This window comes from Phacochoerus africanus, chromosome 2 (genome assembly GCF_016906955.1).
Source record: "Phacochoerus africanus isolate WHEZ1 chromosome 2, ROS_Pafr_v1, whole genome shotgun sequence".
Classification (NCBI taxonomy): domain Eukaryota; kingdom Metazoa; phylum Chordata; class Mammalia; order Artiodactyla; family Suidae; genus Phacochoerus; species Phacochoerus africanus.
Window position 1 is genome coordinate 27,200,314 of NC_062545.1, and position 25,888 is coordinate 27,226,201.

Here is a 25,888-nt window from a genome sequence, read left to right on the forward strand (position 1 = left end):
TAAGAAGGATAAGATAGAGAAAGCGGCTCACGTAGCACCCAGATCACAGAAGATGCTCAGTGACCTGAGTTCCCCTTTCCTGCCTTCACTCCTCAGTGCTGTGCTGTCATGGCAGGTACAGGAGGAACTTGGGGACACAGACAGGATAAAACCCAGGAACTCAGTATCCAGGAGACAAATTCTGATTTTCCCAACCTAGACCTGGTTGTGATTTACCAAGAATTCAAAATTCTTAAGTATTCCCCTTCAGGACAGAATCCAGCTCATTTCCTTCCAGTTTGCCAATCCTAGTTCAGGGAACCCACCAAATAAATGGTCACCCATCTTCTTTCAGATTGAGAGACTCCAAGAACCTGAGTTAAGTATTATGAAGTTAGTGTTCTAAACATCTCTAACATCCTCCAAACAGAAGGGAAAATAAATCAAGAGAGATGCTGGTTTTTAAATCACAAGTATTTGTTTCAAATGATTCATGATAGATTATTTTAATAAAAGCTTTTGCATCCTAAAAGGAAAAGAAATAATTTCATTTCATTGTAAATATGATCTGGGTTAGGTATTCCAAAAGGTCTGTGATAAATTCCGCTGATACAGACAGCACTGGCTGTGAACCTGCTTTTATTGAACTGCACGTGGTGTGACAGTTCATAGTTCTTTTTTTTTGCTATTTCTTTGGGCCGCTTCCGCGGCATGTGGAGGTTCCCAGGCTAGGGGTCTGATCGGAGCTGTAGCCGCTGGCAGGATCCGAGCCGCGTCTGCAACCTACACCACAGCTCACGGCAACGCCGGATCCTTAACCCACTGAGCAAGGGCAGGGACCGAACCCACAACCTCATGGTTCCTAGTCGGATTCGTTAACCACTGCGCCACGACGGGAACTCCAGTTCATAGTTCTTATAAAGGGAAGCAACACGAACCTGCTCTGTGAACCGGTCTCATCATCGTGACAGCTTAAAGGATGTGTTTGAGCTCCTTGCTCTTTATAAGATATTCATGCGAAGCGGTGTCCTCTTTATGGTGGCCTCTTAAAAACAATTAGCACTGATTGGTCTAAGAACTAAAAAGACTTACACTTGCTGTGAGACCATTCATTCACTTGACAAACATTCATGGAACACTTTCTATGTGCCAGGCATGGTGCCAGGGCCAAGCCTGGGAGTAGGATGATGTCCTTGCTCTTATCCTTGGGCACTGAATTGTGTACTTGACCAGACTTCCCATTTATGCTGCCAGTAGCAACTTTCTAGGTCTTGAAGGCATGGATTTTCAAGCCTACTCTTGGCTCCATTTTATGTCTCCTTTTGTTCTTTGTTGTGGTCTTGATTTTGTATTTTGTAAGCTATCTTAAATTTTCTTTCCATAACAAGTAAACAGGAAATATGTAAATTACACAATTTACATATATTTTATTTTTTTCTGATTATTACAAGTATATTTTGGTCATTATACATTCTCAAAAATGTGGAGTTCTGTGGTGGTGCTGGTTAAGTATCCGGCATTGTCACTACAGTGGCTTGGGTCACTGCTCTGGCATGGGTTTGATCCCTGGCCTGGGAACTTTTCTTTAACCATGCATGCCATGAGCATGGTTAAAGAAAAATAAAAATAAAAATTCTCAAAAACTTGTTACAAATTTAAAGACAATGTCTACCCTTTATAACACATTTTAATATTATATAAAAATATAAATGTTACGCAAAGTTGTCTATTTTACTAATTTTTCCCTTTTAACTTTTTTTTTTTTTTTACAGGTCATCAGCACCTAGAGATTTTTCAAGAGTTAGGGAGGTAATGAGGCGGGTTTACAGCATTAGTGCTTTCATTACCTACCTTCAAGTGCAATTGCTTGAAACCTTAGTAGGACCTAAGGCATTTTGTCCAGCGACTGGTTTTTTTTAAAGAAATTTGATAGTAGATACACAGAAAGAGAGAAATATAGGATCAGGAGTATAATATCTAAAAATATTTGAATAAATATAAAAAACATTTAAGTTCTTAACTCTCAGCATCCATGTTCTTAAAACATGACAGATAGCAGTCCTTGAGAAAATCTCATTCATTCTGCGTGTCAAGCATGTAGTAGATGCTCAATAAATAACTGCTGAATAGATCAGTGATTATAGGGCCCTATTACTGAACCACGGATAAATCTATATTATATAGTACTGTGTTCACATCTGTATTCATATTCGTATATACTATACTAGAGAAAGCAACCTTGCTGGGGGTGTCATAGAATCATAAATGATCAAGAAGAGATACCAGTTTATTGTGATTTTTACCAACAGCAGTGATTATATTTTACAACAAAAATGACAAATTAAAAATGAAATATGTCACTTTCAATATAATCTACAGATCTCATATTTTAATCCATTTTATAATAGAGAGGTTACATTTTAATAGATATATATAAGCTATACCATAATAGGTATATATAAGATATACCATAAGATCATTTATTCCTTAGAATGTTAAGAAATATGGCTTCTGTACCAGGCTTAAGTAGTGACCAAAGTCTTTATCAGCTGCCTCAAAACTGATTCCAGAATAAATTTTAAGATTTGAAATCTCAATTGTATATAAAAGCATAAAATCTACGATATCAATAATTTATTTCCTGTTAAGCAGTTCTTTGGCCAATATCCTTTGTTTCTGAATGGAGCAGTTTATCTCAAGCAGGCATGGTAAGACAAACAGGATCATATATCTTTATTGTTTCATCCCAAGCACAGTCAGCCACCTAGAAAACAAAACGGAAGTAAGAAGAAACAAAATCTACAAACATTCAAAATTGGCAGCGAAAGCCTAAGTCATTTAGATCATGCACCCATGAACATATCTTTAAACAGGAAGAACGCATGGATACATTTTAGTTTTTTTTGTTTTTGCTTTTGGTCTTTTCTAGGGCCGCTCCCATGGCATATGGAGGTTCCCAGTTTGGGGGTCGAATTGGAGCTGTAGCCACCCTCCCTATGCCACAGCTGCAGCAACGCCAGATCCAAGCCTCGCCTGCAACCTACAGCACAGCTCACAGCAACACCGGATCCTTAACCCACTGAGAGAGGCCAGGGATGGAATCCACAACCTCATGGTTCCTAGTCGGATTTGTTAACCACGGAGCCACAACGGGAACTCCCTGGGTACATTTTTGATAAAAGGTCTATTTTCCCTTTTTAAGACACACTTCCAAGGTTGCTTCCAACTGACTGAAGTGGCCTGTAAGGCTTTGCCGCCAGAGCTACATAATTCCCTATAGGCCCTGAGATAAATGCTGAAAAGATAAGTTCCTAAATTGTGAATCAAGGCACCATACTAGCTACTGTGGGGATAGAGAAAGAAGATCGAGTACAGACTTTGCCTTCAAAGAAAGTCTCACTCAAAACCCAAAGTGGAAAGTGCTCTAATAGAGACTCTCACAGGAGGGACTATGTGAGTCCACCGGGGACGGTGTCAGAAGGTTTCACAAATGCTGTGGCGTTCACACTGGCCCTCTTTAGGGGCAGACAGGGGTGACCAGCACATTCAAGTCTAAAAAGTCATATAAAGACATGAAGGGAGGACAGTTCATGGTGCTCAGGAACTATGTGTCAAAAATTTGGTGAGTGAGTGTAGCAATGTCTCGGGGTATAAGACTATTGTATAAAATCCACTGTATTTCTGTATACTAGCCAAAAAATCAAAACATATTTAAGGGAGTTCCCATTGTGGTGCAGTGGTTAATGAATCCAACTAGGAACCATGAGGTTGTGGGTTCAATCCCTGCCCTTGCTCAGTGGGTTAACGATCGGGCGTTGCCGTGAGCTGTGGTGTAGGTTGCAGACGCGGCTCGGATCCCGAGTTGCTGTGGCTCTGGCGTAGGCTGGCAGCTACTGCTCCGATTAGACCCCTAGCCTGGGGACCTCCATATGCCGAGGGAGCGGCCCTAGAAATGGCAAAAAGACAAAAAAAAAATTTTTAAAAATTCATTTACAATAGCATCAAATAACAAAATACTTAGTAACACATTTAAGGAAAGATACATAAAACATCCACACTAAAACACTGCTGAGAGAAATTGGGGAAGGCTCAAATAAATGGAAAATATACCATGTTCATAGGTTCAATATTTTTAAGAAGTTAATTCCCTCCCAAATAACTTATAAGTAATTCATAATCCCAGCAGACTTTTTGTAAAAATGGACAAGGTGATTTTTCGAGTTTATATGGAAATGCAGAGGACCTAGAATAGCCAAAAGAACCTTGAAAAAGAATAGCAAAGTTGTACTACTTACATTATCTGACTCAAGACATAAAACTACAGTAGCCAAGAAAATATAATATTGGTATAAGGATATACAAATAGATAAAAGGAACAGAACAGAGCTCAGGAACAGACCTCACACTTGGACAATCCTTGTTAATGAACTGTACCAAAACAATCCAATAGGGAAAGAAAATTCTTTTCGACAAATTAATCTAGAACCGCATGTCCACATGAAAAAAAATGAACTCAACCCCAACTTCACACAATAAAAAAGTTCATCTGAGATGGATCAACTATAGACCTAAATATAAAAGCAAAGGATAAAGCTTTAGAATTAAAACACAGGCGAATATATTCTCCATCTGAAGGTAAGTACAGATTTCTCCTTTCTTTCTTTCCTTTTTAGGGCAGCACCTGCAGCATTGGAAATTTTCAGGCTAGAGGTCAAATTAGAGCTGCAGCTGCCAACCTACATTACACCACAGCCACAGCAAAGTGGGATCCAAGCCACATCTGCGACCTACACCATAGCTCATGGAGGCCAGAGATTGAACCCGCATCCTCATGGATACTACTCGGGTTCATTTCCACTGAGCCACAATGAGAACTCCTAAGTAAAGATTTCTTAAACAAGACACAGAAAGCTACAACCATAAAAATCAGGTAAGTTCGACTCAATAACAAATATTCATAAAACATACATCTGGCAAAGAATCTGTCTTCAGAATACATAAAGAACTACTATGACTCAATAATAAAAGGACAACCCAAATAAAAAATGGGCAAAAGACTTTATTAATAGATAAAAAATATGTATGAAGAACCAATAAGCACATGAAAAAAATGTTCACTGTCATTAGGCATCAAGGAAATACAAATAAAAACCACAATGAGATACCACTGCATACTCATGAGAATGGCTAAAATTAAAGATAGGCAATATCAAATGCTAGCAGGGATGCAGAGCAGCTGTAACTCTCCTACCTTACTGGGACAACCACTCTAGTAAACTGGCCGTTTCTTATAAAGTTAAACATAAACCAAGTGATTCTACTCCTAGAGAGTTTTCCAAAAGAAATGAAAACACTTTTACAAAGCAACATATACAAGGTTGTATACAGCAGCTTCATTCACAATAGCACAAAACTGGGAACAACCAAAAGACAAACAAAAGAATGGATAACGAATTATAGTAAATTCATCTGATGGAATGTTGCTGAGCAATACAGTGGAAGAAACTGAGGGTACAGCAACATGGGTGCATCTCACAGTAAGTGGAGTGAAGGAAGCTGGAAACACAAAAGTGCATACAGGCTAAACTAATCTAAGGAAAAAACAAAATTAGGGCAATGGTTTTGTCTTTTCAGTTGGGGGGGTGGGGCTAGGGAGAGTCTGGAAAGGGGTAAAAGAGAATTTTGCAGGAAGATGCAAATATTTTGTATTGCAATGGGATGTAGATTACACAGGTGTATCTGTCAAAACATATCTAAGATTTGCACATTTCAATCTATGTAAATGAAATCTAGAAATGGGAAGAATAATGATAATAATAATTATTATTATTGAATGAGGGAGTGGGACATGAGTTCAGGAAAAAATACAAGAATGCTAATAATTGTTGAAGCTGGGTAATGAAAGTACATTATCCTATTGTTTACTTTGTATACATTTGAAATTTTCCACAATAAAAAATAAGTAATGAAAAAAATGTAGACAGTAACATGAAAGATGAAGTAGCAAGAGACTCGGGTGCAAAGACCAAAAGTTACATAAGGGAACAACTCACAGTCTTGGTCAATCTAATTACTTGGCTTCATTACAGACCACAGGAACTGCTCAGATTAGTCAGAACATATTAACTCCTTATCATTCACTAACATCTTAGATCAGAATCCAAGCTAGAGAAGGCCTTAGAGACTTTTTGGTCAAACTTTTTAAGTATTAAAGACCAAACTCTTCAGTTGGGTTGCTACGTCCTTCCTCATTTCTCATTGCACCAGGTTCACACACTCAATCCAGGCATCTTGTTCATGCCCCTGTGCTCTTGTCCTCTCACTGATCCCCTCCCCTGAATAACTCTCCCTCCCCTTCCCTCTGCCCCTTGCCTTGTTCTGCCTGGAGGCGATACCTTTTTGAAAGAATCTGTTTAAGCATTACCTCCTCTAGGAAGCCATTCACAGCACCTACAATAATCAAGTGTACTTATTTATTGACAGGTGTGTCTTCAGCTCTTCAAGGGAACAGTGTCTTGCTATAGCATAACAATGACTTAATAAAGGTTAGCTCGAAGAATGCATTTTATAGATTAAGTCTGCAGCGATTAACTGTTTCTTCACACTACAGCAGCAGAGCGGAACCAGAACCTAAATCTGTTTGTTGAGTCTGTCCACTGAAAACAGTGCCTCACAAAAAGCCAACTGACGCTCATTATCTGCCTAATCCTGCAGTTTTAAGTTTTTATGTCACGGGACACAAAGATCATTATATGAATTTACCTATCTCATCTATGCAAATTTTTTTCAAGTGCTGGGCCTTTCTGTATGTTAAGTGTCAACTATTATGGAGAAGACAATCAGAATAATAACACGTAGGCTTCTGGTATAAGGTACCTGTAAATTATGTCTCTGCATCCTTATTCAGCACTCTTCAATCCAGCTTCTTAAATTATTCAGAACTTAACTAACAAATGTCAGGGCTACTGAATCAGCAAATATTCTTAACACTAATACTAAATTAATTGGTAACATGAGAAAAACCTAAGGTTGCAATGATACCGAATTATGAACAGATGGATTCAAATTAATGCAAACACTATTTCTCCATTAACCAATTAAATCCATCTAGTGCTTTAAGTTTTAAAAAGCTTACAATTAAAAAAATATAATAAGGTAAGGAAAAAAGCTACTAAGCTAACAATGAGGCTTCAGATTTTCCAAGGCAGGCACTGTAGAGACTTCCTGATAAGGAAAAGTGACCATTTGGTCCCCTGGGGGTCGAGGGAGGCTTTCATTAATTACTATCAAGGCCCCAACGGCACCACTTCCCATTTAATTCTATGACTGAGGGTAAACACTGGGCTTTTTCTTAATGTTCCATACTACCTGATGGCAGCCTGAAAGATATCTTTTAGACTTTGCTAAAAATCAGGGTTAATGAAAAGAACAAAAAATAAATAGGTAAAGTAAATAACTTAAAAATAAATAATCTACTTTCCAGGATGAGATCCACTCATTCTTTAGCTTCTCCAACATGGCAAAGAATCTTTCCCAGCTCCCATCCTGTTTCTCCATGACAAAGCCATCTTTCCCTTCCATCCCCAGAAATGCACCCTGGCCACAAGGACTTCTTCAAGGCCAGGCTCAGGACAGAGAATAAGATAACAGGATATCTCCTTTCTCATCTACTGAAGATCCTCTTTCTCTGTTTCCTATATGACTCACTTCTTTGTCCACTGCCTTGCTGTCAGGAAAAACAATGAAGGATTGCAATCTGCAAAGACAGCTGGGTGTTCTTTCAGTGGAATGCTGGCACTATCCTCGGGCCAGCCCCACTGGGTTACCTGACTCTGTAGGGGTCTCTGCCTTTCACTGTCTTGGACTGGATTAATTTACAACTCTAAAGTTATAGAAAACTGATAGTAATCAAATGATTCTCGTCCATTAAAGTTGCAAGTGAAGGCTGTCCTGTGGCGATGCAAATGAAGCCACATCTTATCCCATAAGAAATGATTCTAATCATTAAATGTTATTGCCCTGTGGATACTGAACCAGTTTTGTACCTATTAGTAAATTCATTTCCACATTCAGAAATTGCCTATATGTATCTGTTCTTTGGTTCCTTTGAGCTAATGGTAAAATCTTTGACATGTGTTCATGCTATGTTTGTATGAGAGCCACGATTGCCGTTTTGAAAATTATCCTTTAAGATGGCCACAGAAAAGCCATTTCATTAAAAGAAAAAATATGAAATGGGGGGGGAAGATAATTATACTAGAAAAAAAGGATAAGAATAATTGCTAAAACTGGGTATGAAATTAAACTCTATCTACATCTTCTGGCAACAAAAGTGTAAAAGGCAAACAATAAGATATTATATTACAAATATCATTGTAAAACTACCAGTTCATCAGAGGAGATGAAGTTTTTCCTAGCACTTGACTATAAGAGAATATATAATATACCTCCATTACAAACATCATCTAATGCCAAAAGAGTGGACTTGCAAGAGATACAAAGTCATTCTTCATATGGCTGTTTTTTGTTTTTTTTTTTTTTTTTAAATAAACTTCTCAACCCTCAAGCCAAAAGCATGTAGTTTCCTGGAGGCATTCTATTGGGCAGTGGTTCTCAAGCTTTGGCCTGCATTAGAATCACCCAGGGGGCTTGTTAAGCCACAGGTGAGTGACTGGTTCCCATCCTCACAGCACTGGTTCTCAAGGTAAGTCCTGGGTATCTCAAGTTGTTTCACTAGCATCACCTAGGGCTGATCTACATCCTGGGGTCTTTAAATCAAGTTCCACAGATGGGCTCTGGAAAGTCCATAAGTGCAGCATTTTTTGTGTGTATACACTTTGCAGGGAGGGGGGAGAAAATTAATCATTTCAGATTCTCAACCTCTAGCCCTCCAAATGTTTATCCAGAGCATTCTCCAGCTGAGTATTATAATGACCCAGGGAAGGTTCTAATATGCAGCCAGAATTAAGAAATTGTGACACAGAACCTCGAATACACAGTCCTCCTTCAGTAATTGTGGGGGATTGGTTCCAGGATCTCCTCCAAACACCGACATACAAGGATGCTATAGTATTAAAACGACATAGGATTTTCATATAACCTACATAATCCTTTTAAATCATCTCTAAATTACTCATAATACCTAATACAATGTAAATGCTACAGAAAAAGTTGTTAGTGCATGGCAAATCAAGTTTCGCTTTTTGGAACATTCTGGAAGTTCTCCCTCCCCTGCTAATATTCAATCCCCAGTTGGTTAAATCTACTGAGGGAGACGGTATAGAGGGCTGACTGGCCTTTCATCCTGTACACTAACCTGGAGTTCTTTGGGAGTACTTTATGTGCAGGCAATTTTTGTTATTGACTTAAAAGAAATTCGAAATTTAATAATATTCAAATATTTTTCTAAAGAAAAAGTTCCTTTCTTGAGAAGAAGAGATTAATTTTCCACTAATACAATGGAAAACACCTACTTTCACTTTTTTATTTAGTATCTAAGTTTCAGATCTGGTAGGTTGATATGTGGTAAGAAGACAGTAAGCTGGGAGGACTAAGAAAGAAGAAACATGACATGTTTAAAGAAAAACACTAGCCCTACTTGAAGCATTCCTAAACTAAAAGTTTATGCAGTTTCCTGATCTTGTTCTACATAAACCAGAATTTCTACGTAGACATAGCAGAAAATTTTATTACTCATTTAAAATATGGTTAATGACAATATTCTTGTTTCACTTATTTTATTTGACATGTGCATCCTGTTGAGTTCTAAATGGGCTAAAATGGTTTACAGATTAAACCCATAGGGCCAAATAAAGTAAACACAAATTTTAAAAAAAATCTGGTCTAAAGGGAACAAATGGAGCAAAATGTTTCCGGCATCAGAGCCGAGCACATGACAACACCTGCACAGTAAGTTAGGATCTATGCTCTATGATAACTAAGGATCATAGGAGAGAAAGAAACCACTCCAGGTAAGCTGCTTTCTGTTTTTCAACATTGTTCACATATGGATGCAAACACTTCTGTACAACTAAACCTAAATAGTACTTTTAGAGCCAGTGATTATGTGTCTTGATCAAACCTGTATTCCTTGTGTTTTGTATACAGTAAACCTTTAGTAAATGCTTGCTGAATAAATGAACAGATAAATGAATCTATGAGCAGTGGCTTTCCTCCTCTAAAGATTTTGTTAAGAGGAGCCTCATACATGGTAACAAGCACCTAATCAGGTGAGAGGTCAGAGATGGGTAAAGCCAACAGGTTTTATGGGACTTGGAGGGGTAAAGGGGATTTTTGAGTGCTGTGAATACAGGTATAGCTTGTTTCATTGTGATATGCTTTATTGCACTTTGAAGATACTGCATTTTTTATAAAATAAATTGAAGGTCTGTAGCAACCCCACATGGAGCAAGTCTATGACATTTGTTACGGTTTTTTTTTTTTTTTGCTTTTTAGGGCTGCACCCGAGGCATATGGAGGTTCTCAGGCTAGGAGTCTAATCGGAGCTACAGCTGCTGGCCTATACCACAGCCACACCAACATGGGATCTAAGCCGTGCCTGCACTCCACACCACGGCTCACGGCAACGCCAGATCCTTAACCCATGCAGCGAGGCTAGGGACCGAACCTGCAACATCATGGTTCCTAGTTGGATTCATTTCTGTTGTGCCACAATGGGAATTCTTATTATGGTGATCTTAATCAGTGATTTTTGACATTTTGACTGAAATTGTTTTGGAGGTATCATGGCTGCGCACATGAGATAAAAAACTTACTCATCAGTAAATGTTGTAAGTGCTCTGACTGCTCCACCAATTAGCTGTTTGCCTCATCTTGCTCCCTTCCTCAGGCCCCCCTATTCCCTGAGAAACGGCAATATTAAAATTAAGCCAATTAATAACCCTACAATGGCCTCTAAGTGTCCAAATGAAAGGAAAAGGCACATGTCTCTAACTTCAAATCAAAAGCTAGAAATGACTAAGCTTGGTGAGAAAGGCACATCAAATGCCAAGAGAGGCCAAAAGGTAAGGCCTCTTTTGCCAGTTAGCCAAGCTGTGAAAGCAAAAAAAGAGTCCTTGAAGGAAATTAAGAATGCCACTCCGATGAGTACACAAGTGATACCGCTGATATGGAGAAAGTTTTAGTGGTCTGGATAGAAGATCAAACCAGTCACAACATTCCCTTAAGCCAAAGGCTAATCCACAGCAAGGAAGAAATGAGAGAGGCAAGGAAGCTGCAGAGGAAAAGTTTGCAGGATCAGAGGTTGGTTCATGAGGTTTAAGGAAAGAAGCCATCTCCCTAACATAAAAGTTGAAGCAGAGGGTTAAGCAGAGGGTGCTGATGTAGAAGCTGCAGCCAGTTATCCAGAAGATCTAAGAACATGAAGATGGCTATGCTAAACAGTGAATTTTCAGTGTAGACTACCAAAGAGGTTTCTACTGGAAGAAGATGCCATCTTGGACTTTCAGAGCAAGAGAGGAGGGGTCAATACCTGGCTTCAAAGCTTCAAAGGACAGGATGACTCTCTTGTTGGGAATAATGTAGCTGGTGACCCAAAGTTGAAGCCAGTGCTCGTTCACCATTCCAAAAACCCTGGGGACCTTAAGAATAATGCTAAATCTACCCTGCTTGTGCTCTACAAATGGAACAACAAAGCCTGGATGACAGCACATCTGTTTACCACATGGTTACCGAGTATTTTAAGCCTACTGTTGAGACCTACTGCTCAGAAAAACAAAAAGCAACCAACCAAACAAAAAACTCCTTTCAAGATATTACTGCTCATTAGCAATGTACCTGGTCACCCAAGAGCTCTGCTGGAAATGCAAAATGAAACTCACGTTTTTATGTCTGTTAACACAATATCCATTCTGCAGCCGATGGATCAAAGAGTAATTTTGACTTTCAAGTATTATTATTTAAAAAATACATTTCATAAGGCTGCTACGGTGATTCGTCTGATGGATCTGGGCAAAGTCAATTGAAAACCTCCTGGAAAGGATTCACTGTTCCAGAAGCCATTAGGAACGTCCATGATTCATGGGAAGAGGTCAAAATATTAACATGAACAGGAGTGTGGAAGAAATCGATTCCAGCCCTCATGGATGATTTTGGGAGTTTAAGACTAGTGGAGGAAGTAACAGCAGATGTGGTGGAAATAGCAAGAGAACTGTAATTAGAAGTAGAGCCTGAAGATGTGAGTGAATTGTTGCAACTTCATTACAAAACTTTAATGGATGAGGAGCTGCTTCTATGGATGAGCAAAGAAAAATGGTTTCTTTAGATAGGATCTACCCCTTGTTGAAGATGCTGTGAAGACTGTTGAAATGGCAACAAGGGATTTAGAATATTATGTAAGCTTAGTTCATAAAGCAGCAGCAGGGTTTAAAGGACTGACTTCGATTTTGAAGGAAGTTCTACTCTGAGTAAAAATGCTATCCAACAGTATTGCCAGCTATGAGAAATTGTTTGTGAAAGGAAGAGTCAATCAAACGTCATTGTTGCTTTATTTTAAGAAACTGCCACAGCCACCCCAACCTTCAGCAACCACCACCCTGATCAACAGCTATCAACACTGAGGCAAGACCCTCCACCAGCAAAATGATTACCATGCACTGAAAGCTAAGATGATAGCATTTTCTAGTAATAAAGTATTTATTATATTGAAGCATATACATTTTTTAGGTATAATGCTTTATACACTTAATAGACTACAGTATAGTGGAAATAAAACTTTTATATGTACCAGGAAGCCAAAATATATGTATGACTCACTTTATTGAGATGTTCACCTTACTGCTGTGGTCTGGAACCAAACCTGCAATATCTCCGAGGCACGCCTATATTATTTAGAGGTTTTGTGGGGAGATTTCTTTTACATCCTATTAGTTAAATATTCCTCTGTATTACAAAGCTCCCTAAAATATCCACATATACAAATATACTTATATTCATCCATCTATTCAACACTTACTGAGCACCTCTTTTGTGTCAGAAATATGCTGAAGATACTATGGTAAAAAGATGGTCCTGGTCCCTGTCCCTACAGATCTGGAGTCCAGCAGAGAGATGGGTAAGTAAATACACACAGTACAGAGTGATGTGGACAATGACAGAGGAATTATAGGGGCCAGTGGAAGGAAGGGGTCACCATAACCAAATGTGAGAACAGATGCTTTCAAGAGCTGTGGCTTAAAGGAGAAGCATGCCTTAGCTCGAGAGCCTTTGTTATTGTTTGTGGGGCCAGGACACAATGGAGATAAGGGAAGTGTTCTAGGCAGTGGAATAAATAAGAATAAATGAAGACCAGAGAAAGACAAATATCATTATGAAATCGCTTACATTTAGAATCTAAAAAATACTACATAAGGATGCACATGTAAAATAGAAACAAATTCTCAGGGATAGAAGCAAACATGTGGTTACCAAAGGGGAGAGGGAAGGGAGGAGGGATAAATTTGGAGTATGGGATTAACAGATAAAAACTACTATGTAAAAAGGACAGACTGAACTTCTTTGCAGAACAGATGTTGACTCACAGACATTGAAAAACTTATGGTCTCCAGAGGAGACAGTTTTGGGGGATGGGAGGGTGTGCTTGGGCTGTGGGATGGAAATCCTGTGAAATTGGATTGTGATGATCATTATACAACTACAGATGTGATAAATTCATTTGAGTAATTTAAAAAAAAAAAGAAAAAAAGAAAAAGTCAAAAAAAAATAAAGGCAGTTTCAGAGAAAAAAAAACTACTATGTATAAAATAGATAAACAAGGATATACTCTATAGCAAAGGGAATTATACTCATTATCTCGTAATAACGTATAGTGGAATATAATGTGCAAAAACACTGAACACTATGCTAGACACCTGAAACTAACACAATAGTGTAAATTAACTATACTTCAACAACAACAAAAGAATGAATAAGTGAAGAACTATAAGTTCTAGCTTAAAGGCAACTAAATTGCATTATAAGTCCCCTGATGAAACTTAATCTTTTGAAAGAGGCTTTTTTCTGACTCCTGTTTGATTCCTGTCTAGGCTTTCTTGGAGGCTGGCTGCCAAGGCCTATCTTGTCTGGCCCTCTCCCCTCTTGGTGAGTGTGTATGTGGACACCACAGGGTAGGAGCCTCCAGGCTCTACATTTCCTGCCCAAGGACATTCAAGTGGAAAATTTATTTTTTAACTTGTAAGCCCCCTTTGTAGTACATTTCATCCTTATGGCCTCTAAATTTCCTTAATCTGAGATCAAAACGTAAAACTTCTCAATAAAACTCAAAGTGAAAATTATCAATATTACAGGAAAATGGTTTGGCAAAATGTTTTTTATTTCTTTCTTTAACGCAAAATTTGAAGAGGATCAATCTTTTCCGCTATTATTTTTCAAAGCTGCTATCTTCTAGGGTAATGAAAAATAACTCATAGGATAAGACTCCATATAATTTCTATTTTTAGTCATTTCAATTTTACTTTTAACAACACAATATTTCTAAGTTTTGAAAACAGACATACTCATTAGAAATATGAATTTCTTGCTACTGCCCTAATGTGTCAATTTCTTTAAAACATATAATGAGGCATTCTTGAAAAGCTGAATAGAAATTTATTACCTATCAATATAGCCTATTAATTTCTGAATACAGTTATGGTATATAGATCAAGACATCATCATGAAATGCTTGAGAGCAACTGTATTAAACAAGTATTTCACCATTTCCTATGTGCAAAGTATGGGGCTAGGTTTTACAGTAGATCCAAGGATGTTAAAGAAACAAAGCCGCTCAATAAGGAGTTTATAATAAAAATTTATCATTGATGGATCAAATAAGACTTGCGATAGAACATCCTCAATAATAATTGATCCTGTAAATGTAAATTTTGGAAAAGGAAACATAATAATGAAAATATAGAACTTTAAATACATGTAATTTACAAAATAAATTTTTATTTCTTAATGAATCAATTTTCTCCATTTTATTAAAATGTTTACACATGCCACTGATAAGCTAACTTACTTCAAATGATTTAATATGGCTATTAATATAGCAAAGAATTCCTATGGACCCATTAAGAGATTTATTTTATTGACGAGTTCTCCATTTCCTATTTATCATTATAATCCTTTCCCTCAATTTTGTGGACAACTGGCTTTTGCCCTTGGGAAACTTGTTCAATCTACTATAATTATCTGTGTGACATATGACCTCTCTAGCAAAAATGAACAAGAGAAATAAGCAGAGGGATACAAGGAGAATGAAAGAATCAAAAATAGTCAAATCTAAATTTTGAAAAGCAGCCAGACATTATGCTACAGTGTATTAAATTATGGGCTAAAGAAAACATGTCTCATTTACTCAACCAGCTTCCCGAAGGAAGTGACTACAGAGAAGAACCTGATTTATTATGTTAATCAGTATGGAGTTTAAGTAAAAGTAAGAAAAGTGTTGACTAATATACTATAAAAAAGGACTTTCATTCATTCATTCATTCATTCAACATTTACTTAGTACACATATATCAGGGAGTTTGCATTAATTCACTAACTCCTGGCACACAGATGGTACTCAAATTTTCTTTTTCTTTGTTAGGGCTGCACCCACAGCATATGGAAGTTTCCCAGGCTAAGGGTTGAATTGGAGCTGCAGCTGCTGGCCTACGCCACCACCACAGCAACACCAGATCTGAGCTGCATCTGCGACCTGCACCGCAGCTTGCATTAGGCAAGGCCGGATCCTTAACCCACTGAGCAAGGCCAAGGATTGAACCCTCATCCTCATGGGTACTAGCTAGGTTCTTAACCTGCTGAGCTACATGGGGGAACTCCTGATACTCAAATATTTACTGACGCAAAAGAAGGGAAAGGAGCGAAGAAAGAAAACCTTGTCCTGGACTTGGAAAGAAATACTTTGCACAAGCAGAAGTGGAGGAGAACAAAGGAAAGTGGCAAAACACATGGGCATGACCATAAAAAAAAAAAAAATAGCTGTGAAACAAGGAGATTACCCAGGATGGTGAGATATAAAATTAGAAAGCAGTACAGATTATACTGAATCTTGAAAGCAAGACTAACAGTTCAGATTCTATCCCGGAGGTAATGAGCTGCCTCTTGAAAGGTTTCTGAGAGGACGTGATGAAGATGACCATTCAACTGTGCTGATTTGTAAATTGAAACTGGTATGAAATGAGAATGGCAGAAAGCCAATGTTCAGAGTAGTTAAAAAGCAATCACAGGAGTAGCTGGTCATGCATTCCAGAAAGAGCAAGACCTGTTAGGAGGCAAATGTAGTATCTTTACTAAATGAGAAAGGCCTAAAAAAATGACATTCATAAAGACAAAAAAAAGTATTCTGTTGTAATAGCATATTATGTCTGTTCATTTATTCTCATCTTTTTTAAAGGTCCTTTAGTGAAGGTATATGATTTTCTTTATCTAGAGTCCTGAACATTTAAAAATTTTTATTTTTCTATTTATCATTCATACACATAGTTGTTGCCATGTAAAAGTAATTTTTCCCATTTTATTTTCTAACTGACAATTACTGTATCTACACAGTATGCATTTTAGTATATTTTTACTGTTTACTGTTTAAAGTTGATGTTCTCGGAGTTCCCGTTGTGGCTCAGTGGTTAACGAACCTGACTAGTATCCATGAGGATGTGGGTTCCATCCCTGGCCTTGCTCAGTGGGTTAAGGATCTGGTGTTGCCACGAGCTGTGGTGTAGGTCGCAGACGTGGCTCGGATCTGGTGTTGCTGTGGCTGTGGTGTAGGCCAGCAGCTACAGCTCGGATTCGGCCCCCAGCCTGGGAATCTCCACGTGCCGCGGGTGCGACCCTTAAAAAAATAAAATAAAGTTGATGTTCTTTGATTTTAACATTCAACAATCGTATGAAGTACAAATAATGATAAAATGTTCTACCTTTTAAAAATATTTATATTCCATTTTGTTTTCTCCTATTACTAATTAGCAACAAATTTGAGAACCCTGGTAATAGTAGTAATGGTGGCAAATCTCATCCTTGTCCTGCCTTTAATGGGGTCACTGATATATTTCAGGTCAAGGACTGAGGAAATCAGATTTGCATTATGGGAACCTCTCCCCATAAACAATGCCAAGAAATCAATGGAATGATGGAATGAGCTTAGAGACCATTTAGGAGATGATTGCAGTAATCCATGGCAGAGATACTAACAGACGCTTATCTAAGGCAGGTGGAGCTAGAGGGGCACGATTTCAGAGACATTGGTGAGGAAAAATTCATAAACTTGGTGCCCATCTGAATTTAGGGGTACAAAGAGAAACTAGAAAACTAGGATGGTTTCCCAGGTCTCTAATCTGGTCCCATCATGCAATCAATGACCAGGTTAGGAATACTGAAGGAAAAGGAATAAAACATCTATTGAGATCACACAATAAAGGCAATTGGACAAATGGGTCCAGTATCACTAGCATACAATTAAATGCCAGCTTCAAGAAGAAGGTGCATACAAGTAAGAGGACTAAGACCTGGATATTGGAGAATATCTGCTTTTGGAAGGATGGGAACTGGCAAAAGAGATGGAGGTATTTAGGAAAAAACAACTGGTTGGAATGGTTAGCATTAAAGAGATAGGAGGGGATGAGTTTTCTTTTTTAAAAAAATCAAAATTATATAGCTAAAAAAAGAAAAATCTGAGAAAAGGCTAATTTGGTTTTCAGGAACTTTTACTGGTGACCTTTTTCGTGCTTAGCTTCAATTGAATAATGAAAGGGAGACAGATACAGGGGCTTAAAAGAGTGATGACTTTGAGAAATTAAAAGCAACAGGTAAACTACTAATTCTTGACATCTGATAATAAAAGAGGAACTGAATTTACTGGCAGGGAGGTAAGACAGTGGGGTCACGTGAGTTTTGAAAGTAGAAAAAAACTGACTAAAGATCTTAAAAAACATAAGAGATGGAACATAACTATTTTGAGGTGATAGACCTGGAAGAAGATATTCATTCTTGTCTATTTTTACAATAAGGTAGGAGATAAGGACAAAAGCCCAGTGTTAATGATATTATAGAGGGTTGAACAAGATATTGTGGAGAACTGGGTAGAAAAACAAAAAGGCTTTAAAGCCAAGTTGAGTAGGACCAAGAGCCCAAACGAAGTTTTTTTGAAAACGTAATCTGTCGTGTGTCAAGTCAGCACTTTCGCTTGTTTTTAAAGAAGCAATGCTCTATAGTCTAGAGAAAGAAAAAATGAGTAAGAGAGTGAATAACTGTTTTGGGAATGGGAGCCAAGAGGCAGCAGAGGCTAGGATGTCAACAATTCTGGAAGTTCTCACTATGGGGACTGTCCGTGGAGTGTACCGGGCAGCAGACACAGGGTAATGCCAAGATCCTCCAGATCTGGGCCTGGGGAATGTTTTATGGCTGGGGGAAAACAAGCAGTTGGTACACAATTTTAAGCTAAAAATTACACAATTATGAAAGCATCAAAGAGGAAACACTAGACTAATGCCTGAGGATACTGGATGCTTAGCTTCTGGCACATGCTCTTTTCAACTCTAAAGCTAGTCTGTGACAGATGCAGAAAATATCACCTCAGATTAAAGGTGAAAAGGATACAGATATCCTAACTATCAATAATGCTAATCATCTTCTAAACTCTGATTTTTCCAACTTTATACTGAGAATTTTAAAATATTTTATCCACTGTCAACATTTAAACCTGATATCTAAGATTGCAGGAATAGGAATTTGAATCAAACCATTAGTTGACTTTTTTAATGATACCCTAATTTTTCTGTTGTTTCTTTATTATTTTACTTTTTAAAATTGGGATAGAATGGATATATAACATCAGTTTCAGGCATATAACATGAATCAGTATATACACATATATTGCTATTTTTTTTTTTTTTACTAAAACATCAAGGCCAAAAATACTCAAAAACACACCAACAGAACTAGTTCAAATCAAAACTAAATCTAAGAATCTTCCACTGAAACAAAATGAAAATACATAAAATTTCTTTTGCCCCATTTTAAGGAAAAATCTTTATTGTACCTACATGTTCCTAATTATGGATAGACTAGGAAGTTCACTTATTAAAGAATATGTGTGCCAAGTATTTGGGAATCCCAGAAGATAAATGCATATATGTAGTATAATCACGACTATGAAAAATAAGTACACAAAATGACTGGAAGAGTCCTTCCTTTGGGAAGGAGAGAGGGGATAAGATCTGGGAGGAAGCCCAGGTGTGGTCACTTCTTGATAGCTTATCGAGTCTCACAGTTAAAATATGTCCATTTTCTAATATGGGTATTACACTTCAAATAAAAATTCCCTAAAAAGGACTGAAAAGAAACAAGTTTGTATGGTATAAGAGAGATTCTCTCCAGAATGGCAAGACCATGGGTAGTCTTTTTTCTTTCTTCTAAATACCGTTTCCCAATTTCATCATAGGAAAAAAAGATAAATTTGTTGAATACATACATAGTGTATCTTGGAATGAACTAATAATGTCTACTTTAAAAGATATTTAGGAGCTCCCGCTGTGGTGCAGCTGGAATTGGCAATGTCTTAGGAGCGTGGGGATGCAGGTTCGATCCCCAGCCTGGTACAGTGGGTTAGGGATCCAGCACTGCCACAGCCTTGGCTTAGGTTAAGGCTGTGGCTTGGATCTGATCCCTGGCTTGGGAGCTCCATATGCCACAGGGCGGTCAAAAATGGAAAAAAAAAAAAAAGATATTTAAAAAAGAAATAGCTATCTTCCAAAAGGAATATATAATGATATAAACCCAACTTATAAATACTAAATATATATCAGCATCCAAAAGAGCAGGGTTGATATTGCAGAGCACAGTCAAGGATTCTAAAAATACATTAATTCAGAAAATCCCAATTATACACATAGCTATAGTACATGTCTAGAATCATAAGTCTAAAATGAGAAAAAAAAAGGTTTCCAATTTAGAAATAATAAGAGAGAAAAGAGAAAATGCCAGGACTATACAAATCATGATCAGAGGAAAGAAATTCAAAGAAAAATTTTCCAATGTGGAAGATGACTTCAGCCTGGTTAACAAGAGAGGGCAGAGAGTATTTTTCAGCAATTATCCTTAAAGAATGACCCCAGACACTTACTGGTCAAGTTTTAAACCTTTAAAGACAAGATCTTACATTCTGTCAAAAAGAAAGGAGGCTATAATACAAGAATGTCTTTGGATCTCATTTTTCAGATCTCTAAGAAGGGAGAAGCTAAAAAGAAAATTATAAATAGAAAATTATAAATACAAGAAAAATCTCTTTTAAGACAGGGAATATATTAAGACATGGAGCCCAAAATAATGTCAGCGAAGTCCCACAGCTGTTAAGATCACAAGAGACAAGTTTTCGAAAGCAAATGGAAAGGTACTTTGTAAGAGGTGAAAGAAAGATTCTAAGACAATAAACTATGAACAAAGAGTGAAATTAAATTAACATGCGGGAGATGGGATTAAGATGGCGGAATAGAAGGACTGGAGCTCAACTTCTCTCCTAAAAACAATGAAATTCACAACTAAAGGCTGAGCAATCTTCAACCAAATGGACCGGAAACCTTAAAAAAGATATCCTACTCCAGAAGACAAAGAGGAGGCCACATGAAGAGGTAGGAGGGGCAATTAACATGCACGTGATATAAATTAACATGCAATCAGTAAATTTAAATACATATTTATGGGGATAAAGGATAAATATGTCAAAAATAAACTCTCAACTATACCAACAAAAAATTAATGTGATAGGTTTGATTTTATTTTTAAAAATTTTATTGAAATATAGTTGATTTACATTGTTTTGAGAGTTTCTGCTGTACAACAGTGATTCTGTTACACATATACACACATCCATTCCTTTTCAGATTCTTTTTTTATATAGATTATCACAGAATATTGGGTAGAGTTCCCTGTGTGATACAGCACATCCCTGTTAACTGGTCATTCCATATACCACAGTGTGTACATGCCAATCCCAAACCCCTAGTCCATCCCTACCCCCCCATCTGTCCCCTTTGGTAACCATTTTAAATGGCTACAAATTCTTTGCAGTTATTCCAATCAAGAAGCAGAGATGTCTGAATCTGAGCTGGCCTTGTGACTTGCATGGCCACAGAAGGAATGTGGTGTGACTTCAAAGTCTAATCCCTGAAGATGCCTTGCAGCTTTTGCTCTCCCCCTTTTGGAATCTATAACTGCTAGATGAAGAAGCCTGGGCTCATCTGGAGATCACAGCTCAGAAGACAAGCACTGGTAAATCCCACACATGTATGTGAGACCACTCAGCCCTGATTAAGACACCAGATCACTGGAGCCACATGAGTGACCCCAGGTGAGACCAAGAGAAGAACTGCTTGGCTGAGCTCAGCCTAAATTGCTCACTCACAGAATTGTGAAGGAAAAAAAAATTGTTTGAGCCACTAAGTTTTGGGAGTTGTTATATAGCAATTGATAACAAATACAGTAACCGAGAGAAAAATAGGGATATGCACTAAGAATTTGATTCTTATTTCTTTTAGAAAGGAGTTTAATATTTCTTGGTTAAAAACATACATTAGTAATATAAATAAAACAAATGTTTGGGTTAAAAGGTGTTAATGTTAGATTTTAAAAAAAAAACCATATTGGTTGAGATCATGGTCTTAGTTTGAAAGTTTTAAAGTTTAAGACTGAATATAAATAGAATGAAGGTGAAAAAAGGATAAACTTTTAAAGATAAATTTACAGGGAGAAAAATAGTATAAACTCATCAGTGAAAATATTATACAGGACTTGGAGTTGGTGTGTGTTGGGGTGTGTGTGTATGTGTGTGTGTGTTTTACAGCTGCACCTATGGCATATGGAAGTTTCCAGCCTGGGGGTCGAATTGGAGCTGCAGCTGCCAGCCTATGCCACAGGCACAGCAACACCAGATCTGAGCTGCCTCTGTGACCTATGCTGCAGCTTGAGGCAACACTGGACCCTTAACCCACTGAGCAAAGCCAGAGATCGAACATGCATCCTCACAGACACTACGTCAGGTTCTTAACCTGCTGAGTCACAACAGGAACTCTGGACTTGAAGTTTAAAAGTCTCTCCTTCAAGAATTCCTTTATGGCTCAGCAGGTTAAGGATCTGGCATTTTCACTGTTGTGTCTTGGGTCTCTGCTGTGGAATGGGTTCAATCCCTGGCCCGGGAACTCTTCTGCATACTGCAGATGTGGTCAAGAAAAAAAAAAACAAAACTAACATCTCTTCAAAACCTAAATCCAATAGGGTCACATACTCTTGACCTAGTCTTCTCAAAGTCTCTCACTATCTATCACTTTTAATATGGGTGTTTACTCCATTTACATTGAATATAATTGATGAAATGGTTGGATTCCAAGGTTTCCACATATAAGATCATGCTGCGAACACAGGTAATTTTACTTCTGCCTTTTCAATTTAGATGCTTTTTATTTCTTTTTCTTGATTAATTTAATTGCTCTGGTTAGAACTTCCAATACTATGTTGAATAAAAATGGTGAAAGGGAGCATCTTAAAGGAAAAGTTTTCTGTCTTTTACCATTGAGAATACTGTTGGCTGTACATTTTTCCATATGGATTTACTATGCTAAACTGATTTTTGTAGTCACCTCAAATACTGGCTTATTAGTGATAGCTCTTTTTCTAAAATTTCTTAGAGGCTATCATAGAGTTTGCAATATACATCTTGAAGTTATCACAATCTACCTTCAAATAGTATCATATCATGTCACATGTAGTAATAAGTTTACAACAGTATACTTCTAATTCCTCCCTCTCTTCCCTTGTTCTGTTATTGTCATATACTTTACCTCTGCCTATATTATAAACTCCACAATATACTGTATGCAAAGATATGGAATACAATACTATTTTTGCTTTAGGCAATTAATTATTTTTCAGAGTGATAAAAATTAAGTTAAAAAGTGGTATATTTGCTTCATTTTTGCCATTTTCAGAGATTTACTTTTTTTCCCTTCTTTCCCTCCCCTCTTTCCCTTTCTCTCTTCTTCCTTCCTCTCCTCCCTCCCTCCATCCTTCCATCTTCCTTCCCTTTCCTCCTCTCTCTTTCCATAGTTTCATGTTTTGGTCTGGGCTTATTTCTTTGGACACAACATCTTTAAACTTTTCTTGTAGCACAGATTTGCTCTTACTTTCCTCTGTCTGAAAATTTCTTTATTTCCTCTTTATATTTAAAAGGTATTTTCATTGGGTGTGGAATTCAGAGTTCACAGTTTTTCATCTACTGCTCTAAAACATTTCATTGTCTTCTGGGCTATATGATTTAAGACTACAATTCTGCTGTAATTCTTTCTTTTCTTTTTTTTTTTTTTTTTTGGTCTTTCTTTCTTTTTTAGGGCCATACCCGTGGCATATGGAAATTCCCAGGCTAGGGGTCAAATTGGAGCTGCAGTCGCCAGCCAACATGAGGGCCACAGCAACACGGGATCTGAGCCACGTCTGTGACCTACACCACACCCTCATGGCAATGCTGGATCCTTAACCCACTGAGCAAGGCCAGGGATCGAACCTTCATCCTCATGGATGCCAGTCAGGTTTGTTAACTGCTGAGCCACAACGGGAGCTCCTGTGATTCTTATCTCTATTCTTCTGAGTATGTTTCTCTTTTCTTCTGTTAAAATTTTCTCTTTATCTTTGTTTTCTAGCAGTTTGAATATGGGTTAGCCCTGATGTTTTATTTGTTTGTTTAAATCCTGCTTGGAGTTCTCTGGGATTTTGAATTTGTGGTTTGACAGCTGTCATTATTTTGGAAAATTCTCTTTAAATCGCTATTCTCTTTCTCCTTCTGGACTCAAATTACATATATGTAAGAACATATCATATTGTCCCACAGTTCTTGGATGCTCTCTTCTCTTTTATTTGCCTCATTCTTGTTTTTTCCTTTTGTTTAAGCTTTGGTAGTTTCTAGTGACTTACGTTCACTGCTGAGTCTTCTGATAGGTATAAAGACTGCATCTCTGATACTGTACTTTTAAATTTTTTCTACTATTTTCACTTGATTCGTATATTTTCACCTCTCTGCTTAAATCTCTAATTTATTCACAAATGTTGTTCACCTTTTCTACTAGATCCTTGTTGGAAAGCAGCTGTGTCTTCTTTCTGTGCTCTGCCACAAGCAAAATAGTCCTAGTGTCCCATCCCTCCTTGGAGAAAGGGTCTGTCTCTCTTTGCATTTCAGGCTAATTTTTTTCCTTGTCACTTCAGCTCTCTGATAGGCTCACAAAATTCTGATTTTGTAGTTTGTCTGGTGCTGTTTCATTTTTTTAATTGCTTAGGAAAAACCAGAATTCCTATCCATTTCCTCTTTTTCTTTTCAATGGCTTCAGTGAGGTACAAATTAATCAGCATAAAATTCACCCACTTTAAGTGTACAATTCAATGATTTTTATAAGGCTGTTCAACTATTAACCACAATCCAATTTTAGAACACTTCGATCATTCCCAAAAGATCCTTTGTGTCCATCTGCAGACAATTACCATTCTCATTCTCTGCCCAGATAACCATTAACCTCATTTCTATCTTATAGATATGCTTTTTCTGGACATTTTATATAAATGAAATTATATAATACGGAGTTTTTACATCTGGCTTCTTTCCTTTAGCATAATACTTTAGAGACTCATCCATGTTGTAGCAGGTATCAAATGGTTCCTTTTTTTTTTTGCATTTGAGAGCCACACTCGCAGCATATGGAAGTTCCCAGGCTAGGGGTTGAATCAGAGCTACGGCTGCTGGCCTATGTCACAGCCATGACAACACAGATTCCAGATCTAAAAATCTTAGGATCCGAGCACAGGATCTGAGCTTGCAGCCTACACCATAGTTCACGGCAACAACGGATCCTCAACCTACTGAGGAAGCCAGAGATGGAACCCACAACCTCATGGTTACCAGTCGGATTCATTTCCCCTGACCACAATGGGAAGTCCCTCAAATGGCTCCTTTTTATTCCAACATACTATATTGACACATCACATTTTGTTTATCTACACATCAGGTGATGGACATTTGAACTGCTCCCATTTGCTGGCTATGAACATTCACATACAAGTCTTTGTGTGGACATTTATTTTCATTTCTTTGGGGTATATATTTAAGAGGGTAATTGCTGAGATTATGGCAAATTTTCACTTAACTTTTTAAAAAACTATCAAACTCTTCCAAAGTAACTACAACATTTTACATTCTCACCAGCAACATGTGAGAATTTCTTCCTTCTTGAACTTTTTTTTCTTCTTTGAACGTCAAAGATACCATACTTTCACAGTCTTCTACCTCACTGGCCCCTCCTCCTCAATCCCCTTTGCTGAAATTCTCTTCTTTCAGACTTGTAGAGTTTCTTCTGAGCCTATTCTCCTACATATTCTCTCTAGATAATTTCACTCTGCCCCAAAACTTTAAAAATCATTTATATGCTGGAGTTCTTGTTGTGGCACAGAGGAAATGAATTCGACTGACATCCATGAGAATGCATGTTTGATCCCTGGCCTTGCTCAGTGGGTTAAGGATCTGCCGTTGCCATGAGCAGTGGTGTAGGTCACAGACAGGGCTCTGATTCCGCATTGCTGTGGCTGTAGGCCGGCAGCTGTAGCTCCGAGTGACCCCTAGCCATGGATGCAGCCTAAAAAGCAAAAAAATAATTTATATGCTGAAAACTCCAAAAGTTGTATCTCTAGCTTTAACTCTTCCCTGAGGTGAACTGCCTATATGGAACTGCCTATCCCTATTTGAATGTTTAACAGGAGACGTTTCAAACCTATCTCTTGATTGTTTCTTTCCGAAACTGCTTTCTCTTCCCCTGTTGCAGTAAATTAAACAACTGCTCACCTTGTTTTCCAGATCTAAATCTTAAGAATAATCCCTGAT

At 37.7% G+C, this 25,888-nt stretch overlaps 1 protein-coding gene across 1 annotated transcript in view; it reads right to left on the bottom strand.

The window, feature by feature from the left end:
* Positions 1 to 2,248: 2,248 nt before the first annotated feature.
* The window catches only part of PEX7 (peroxisomal biogenesis factor 7), an 86,554-nt gene continuing 62,914 nt past the window's right edge, over positions 2,249 to 25,888 (bottom strand). Inside the window, exon 10 of the mRNA XM_047770110.1 lies at positions 2,249 to 2,743. Within this exon, the coding sequence (XP_047626066.1) occupies positions 2,675 to 2,743 (69 nt within the window). The 3' untranslated portion in view covers positions 2,249 to 2,674. The remainder of the gene's footprint in view (positions 2,744 to 25,888) is intronic.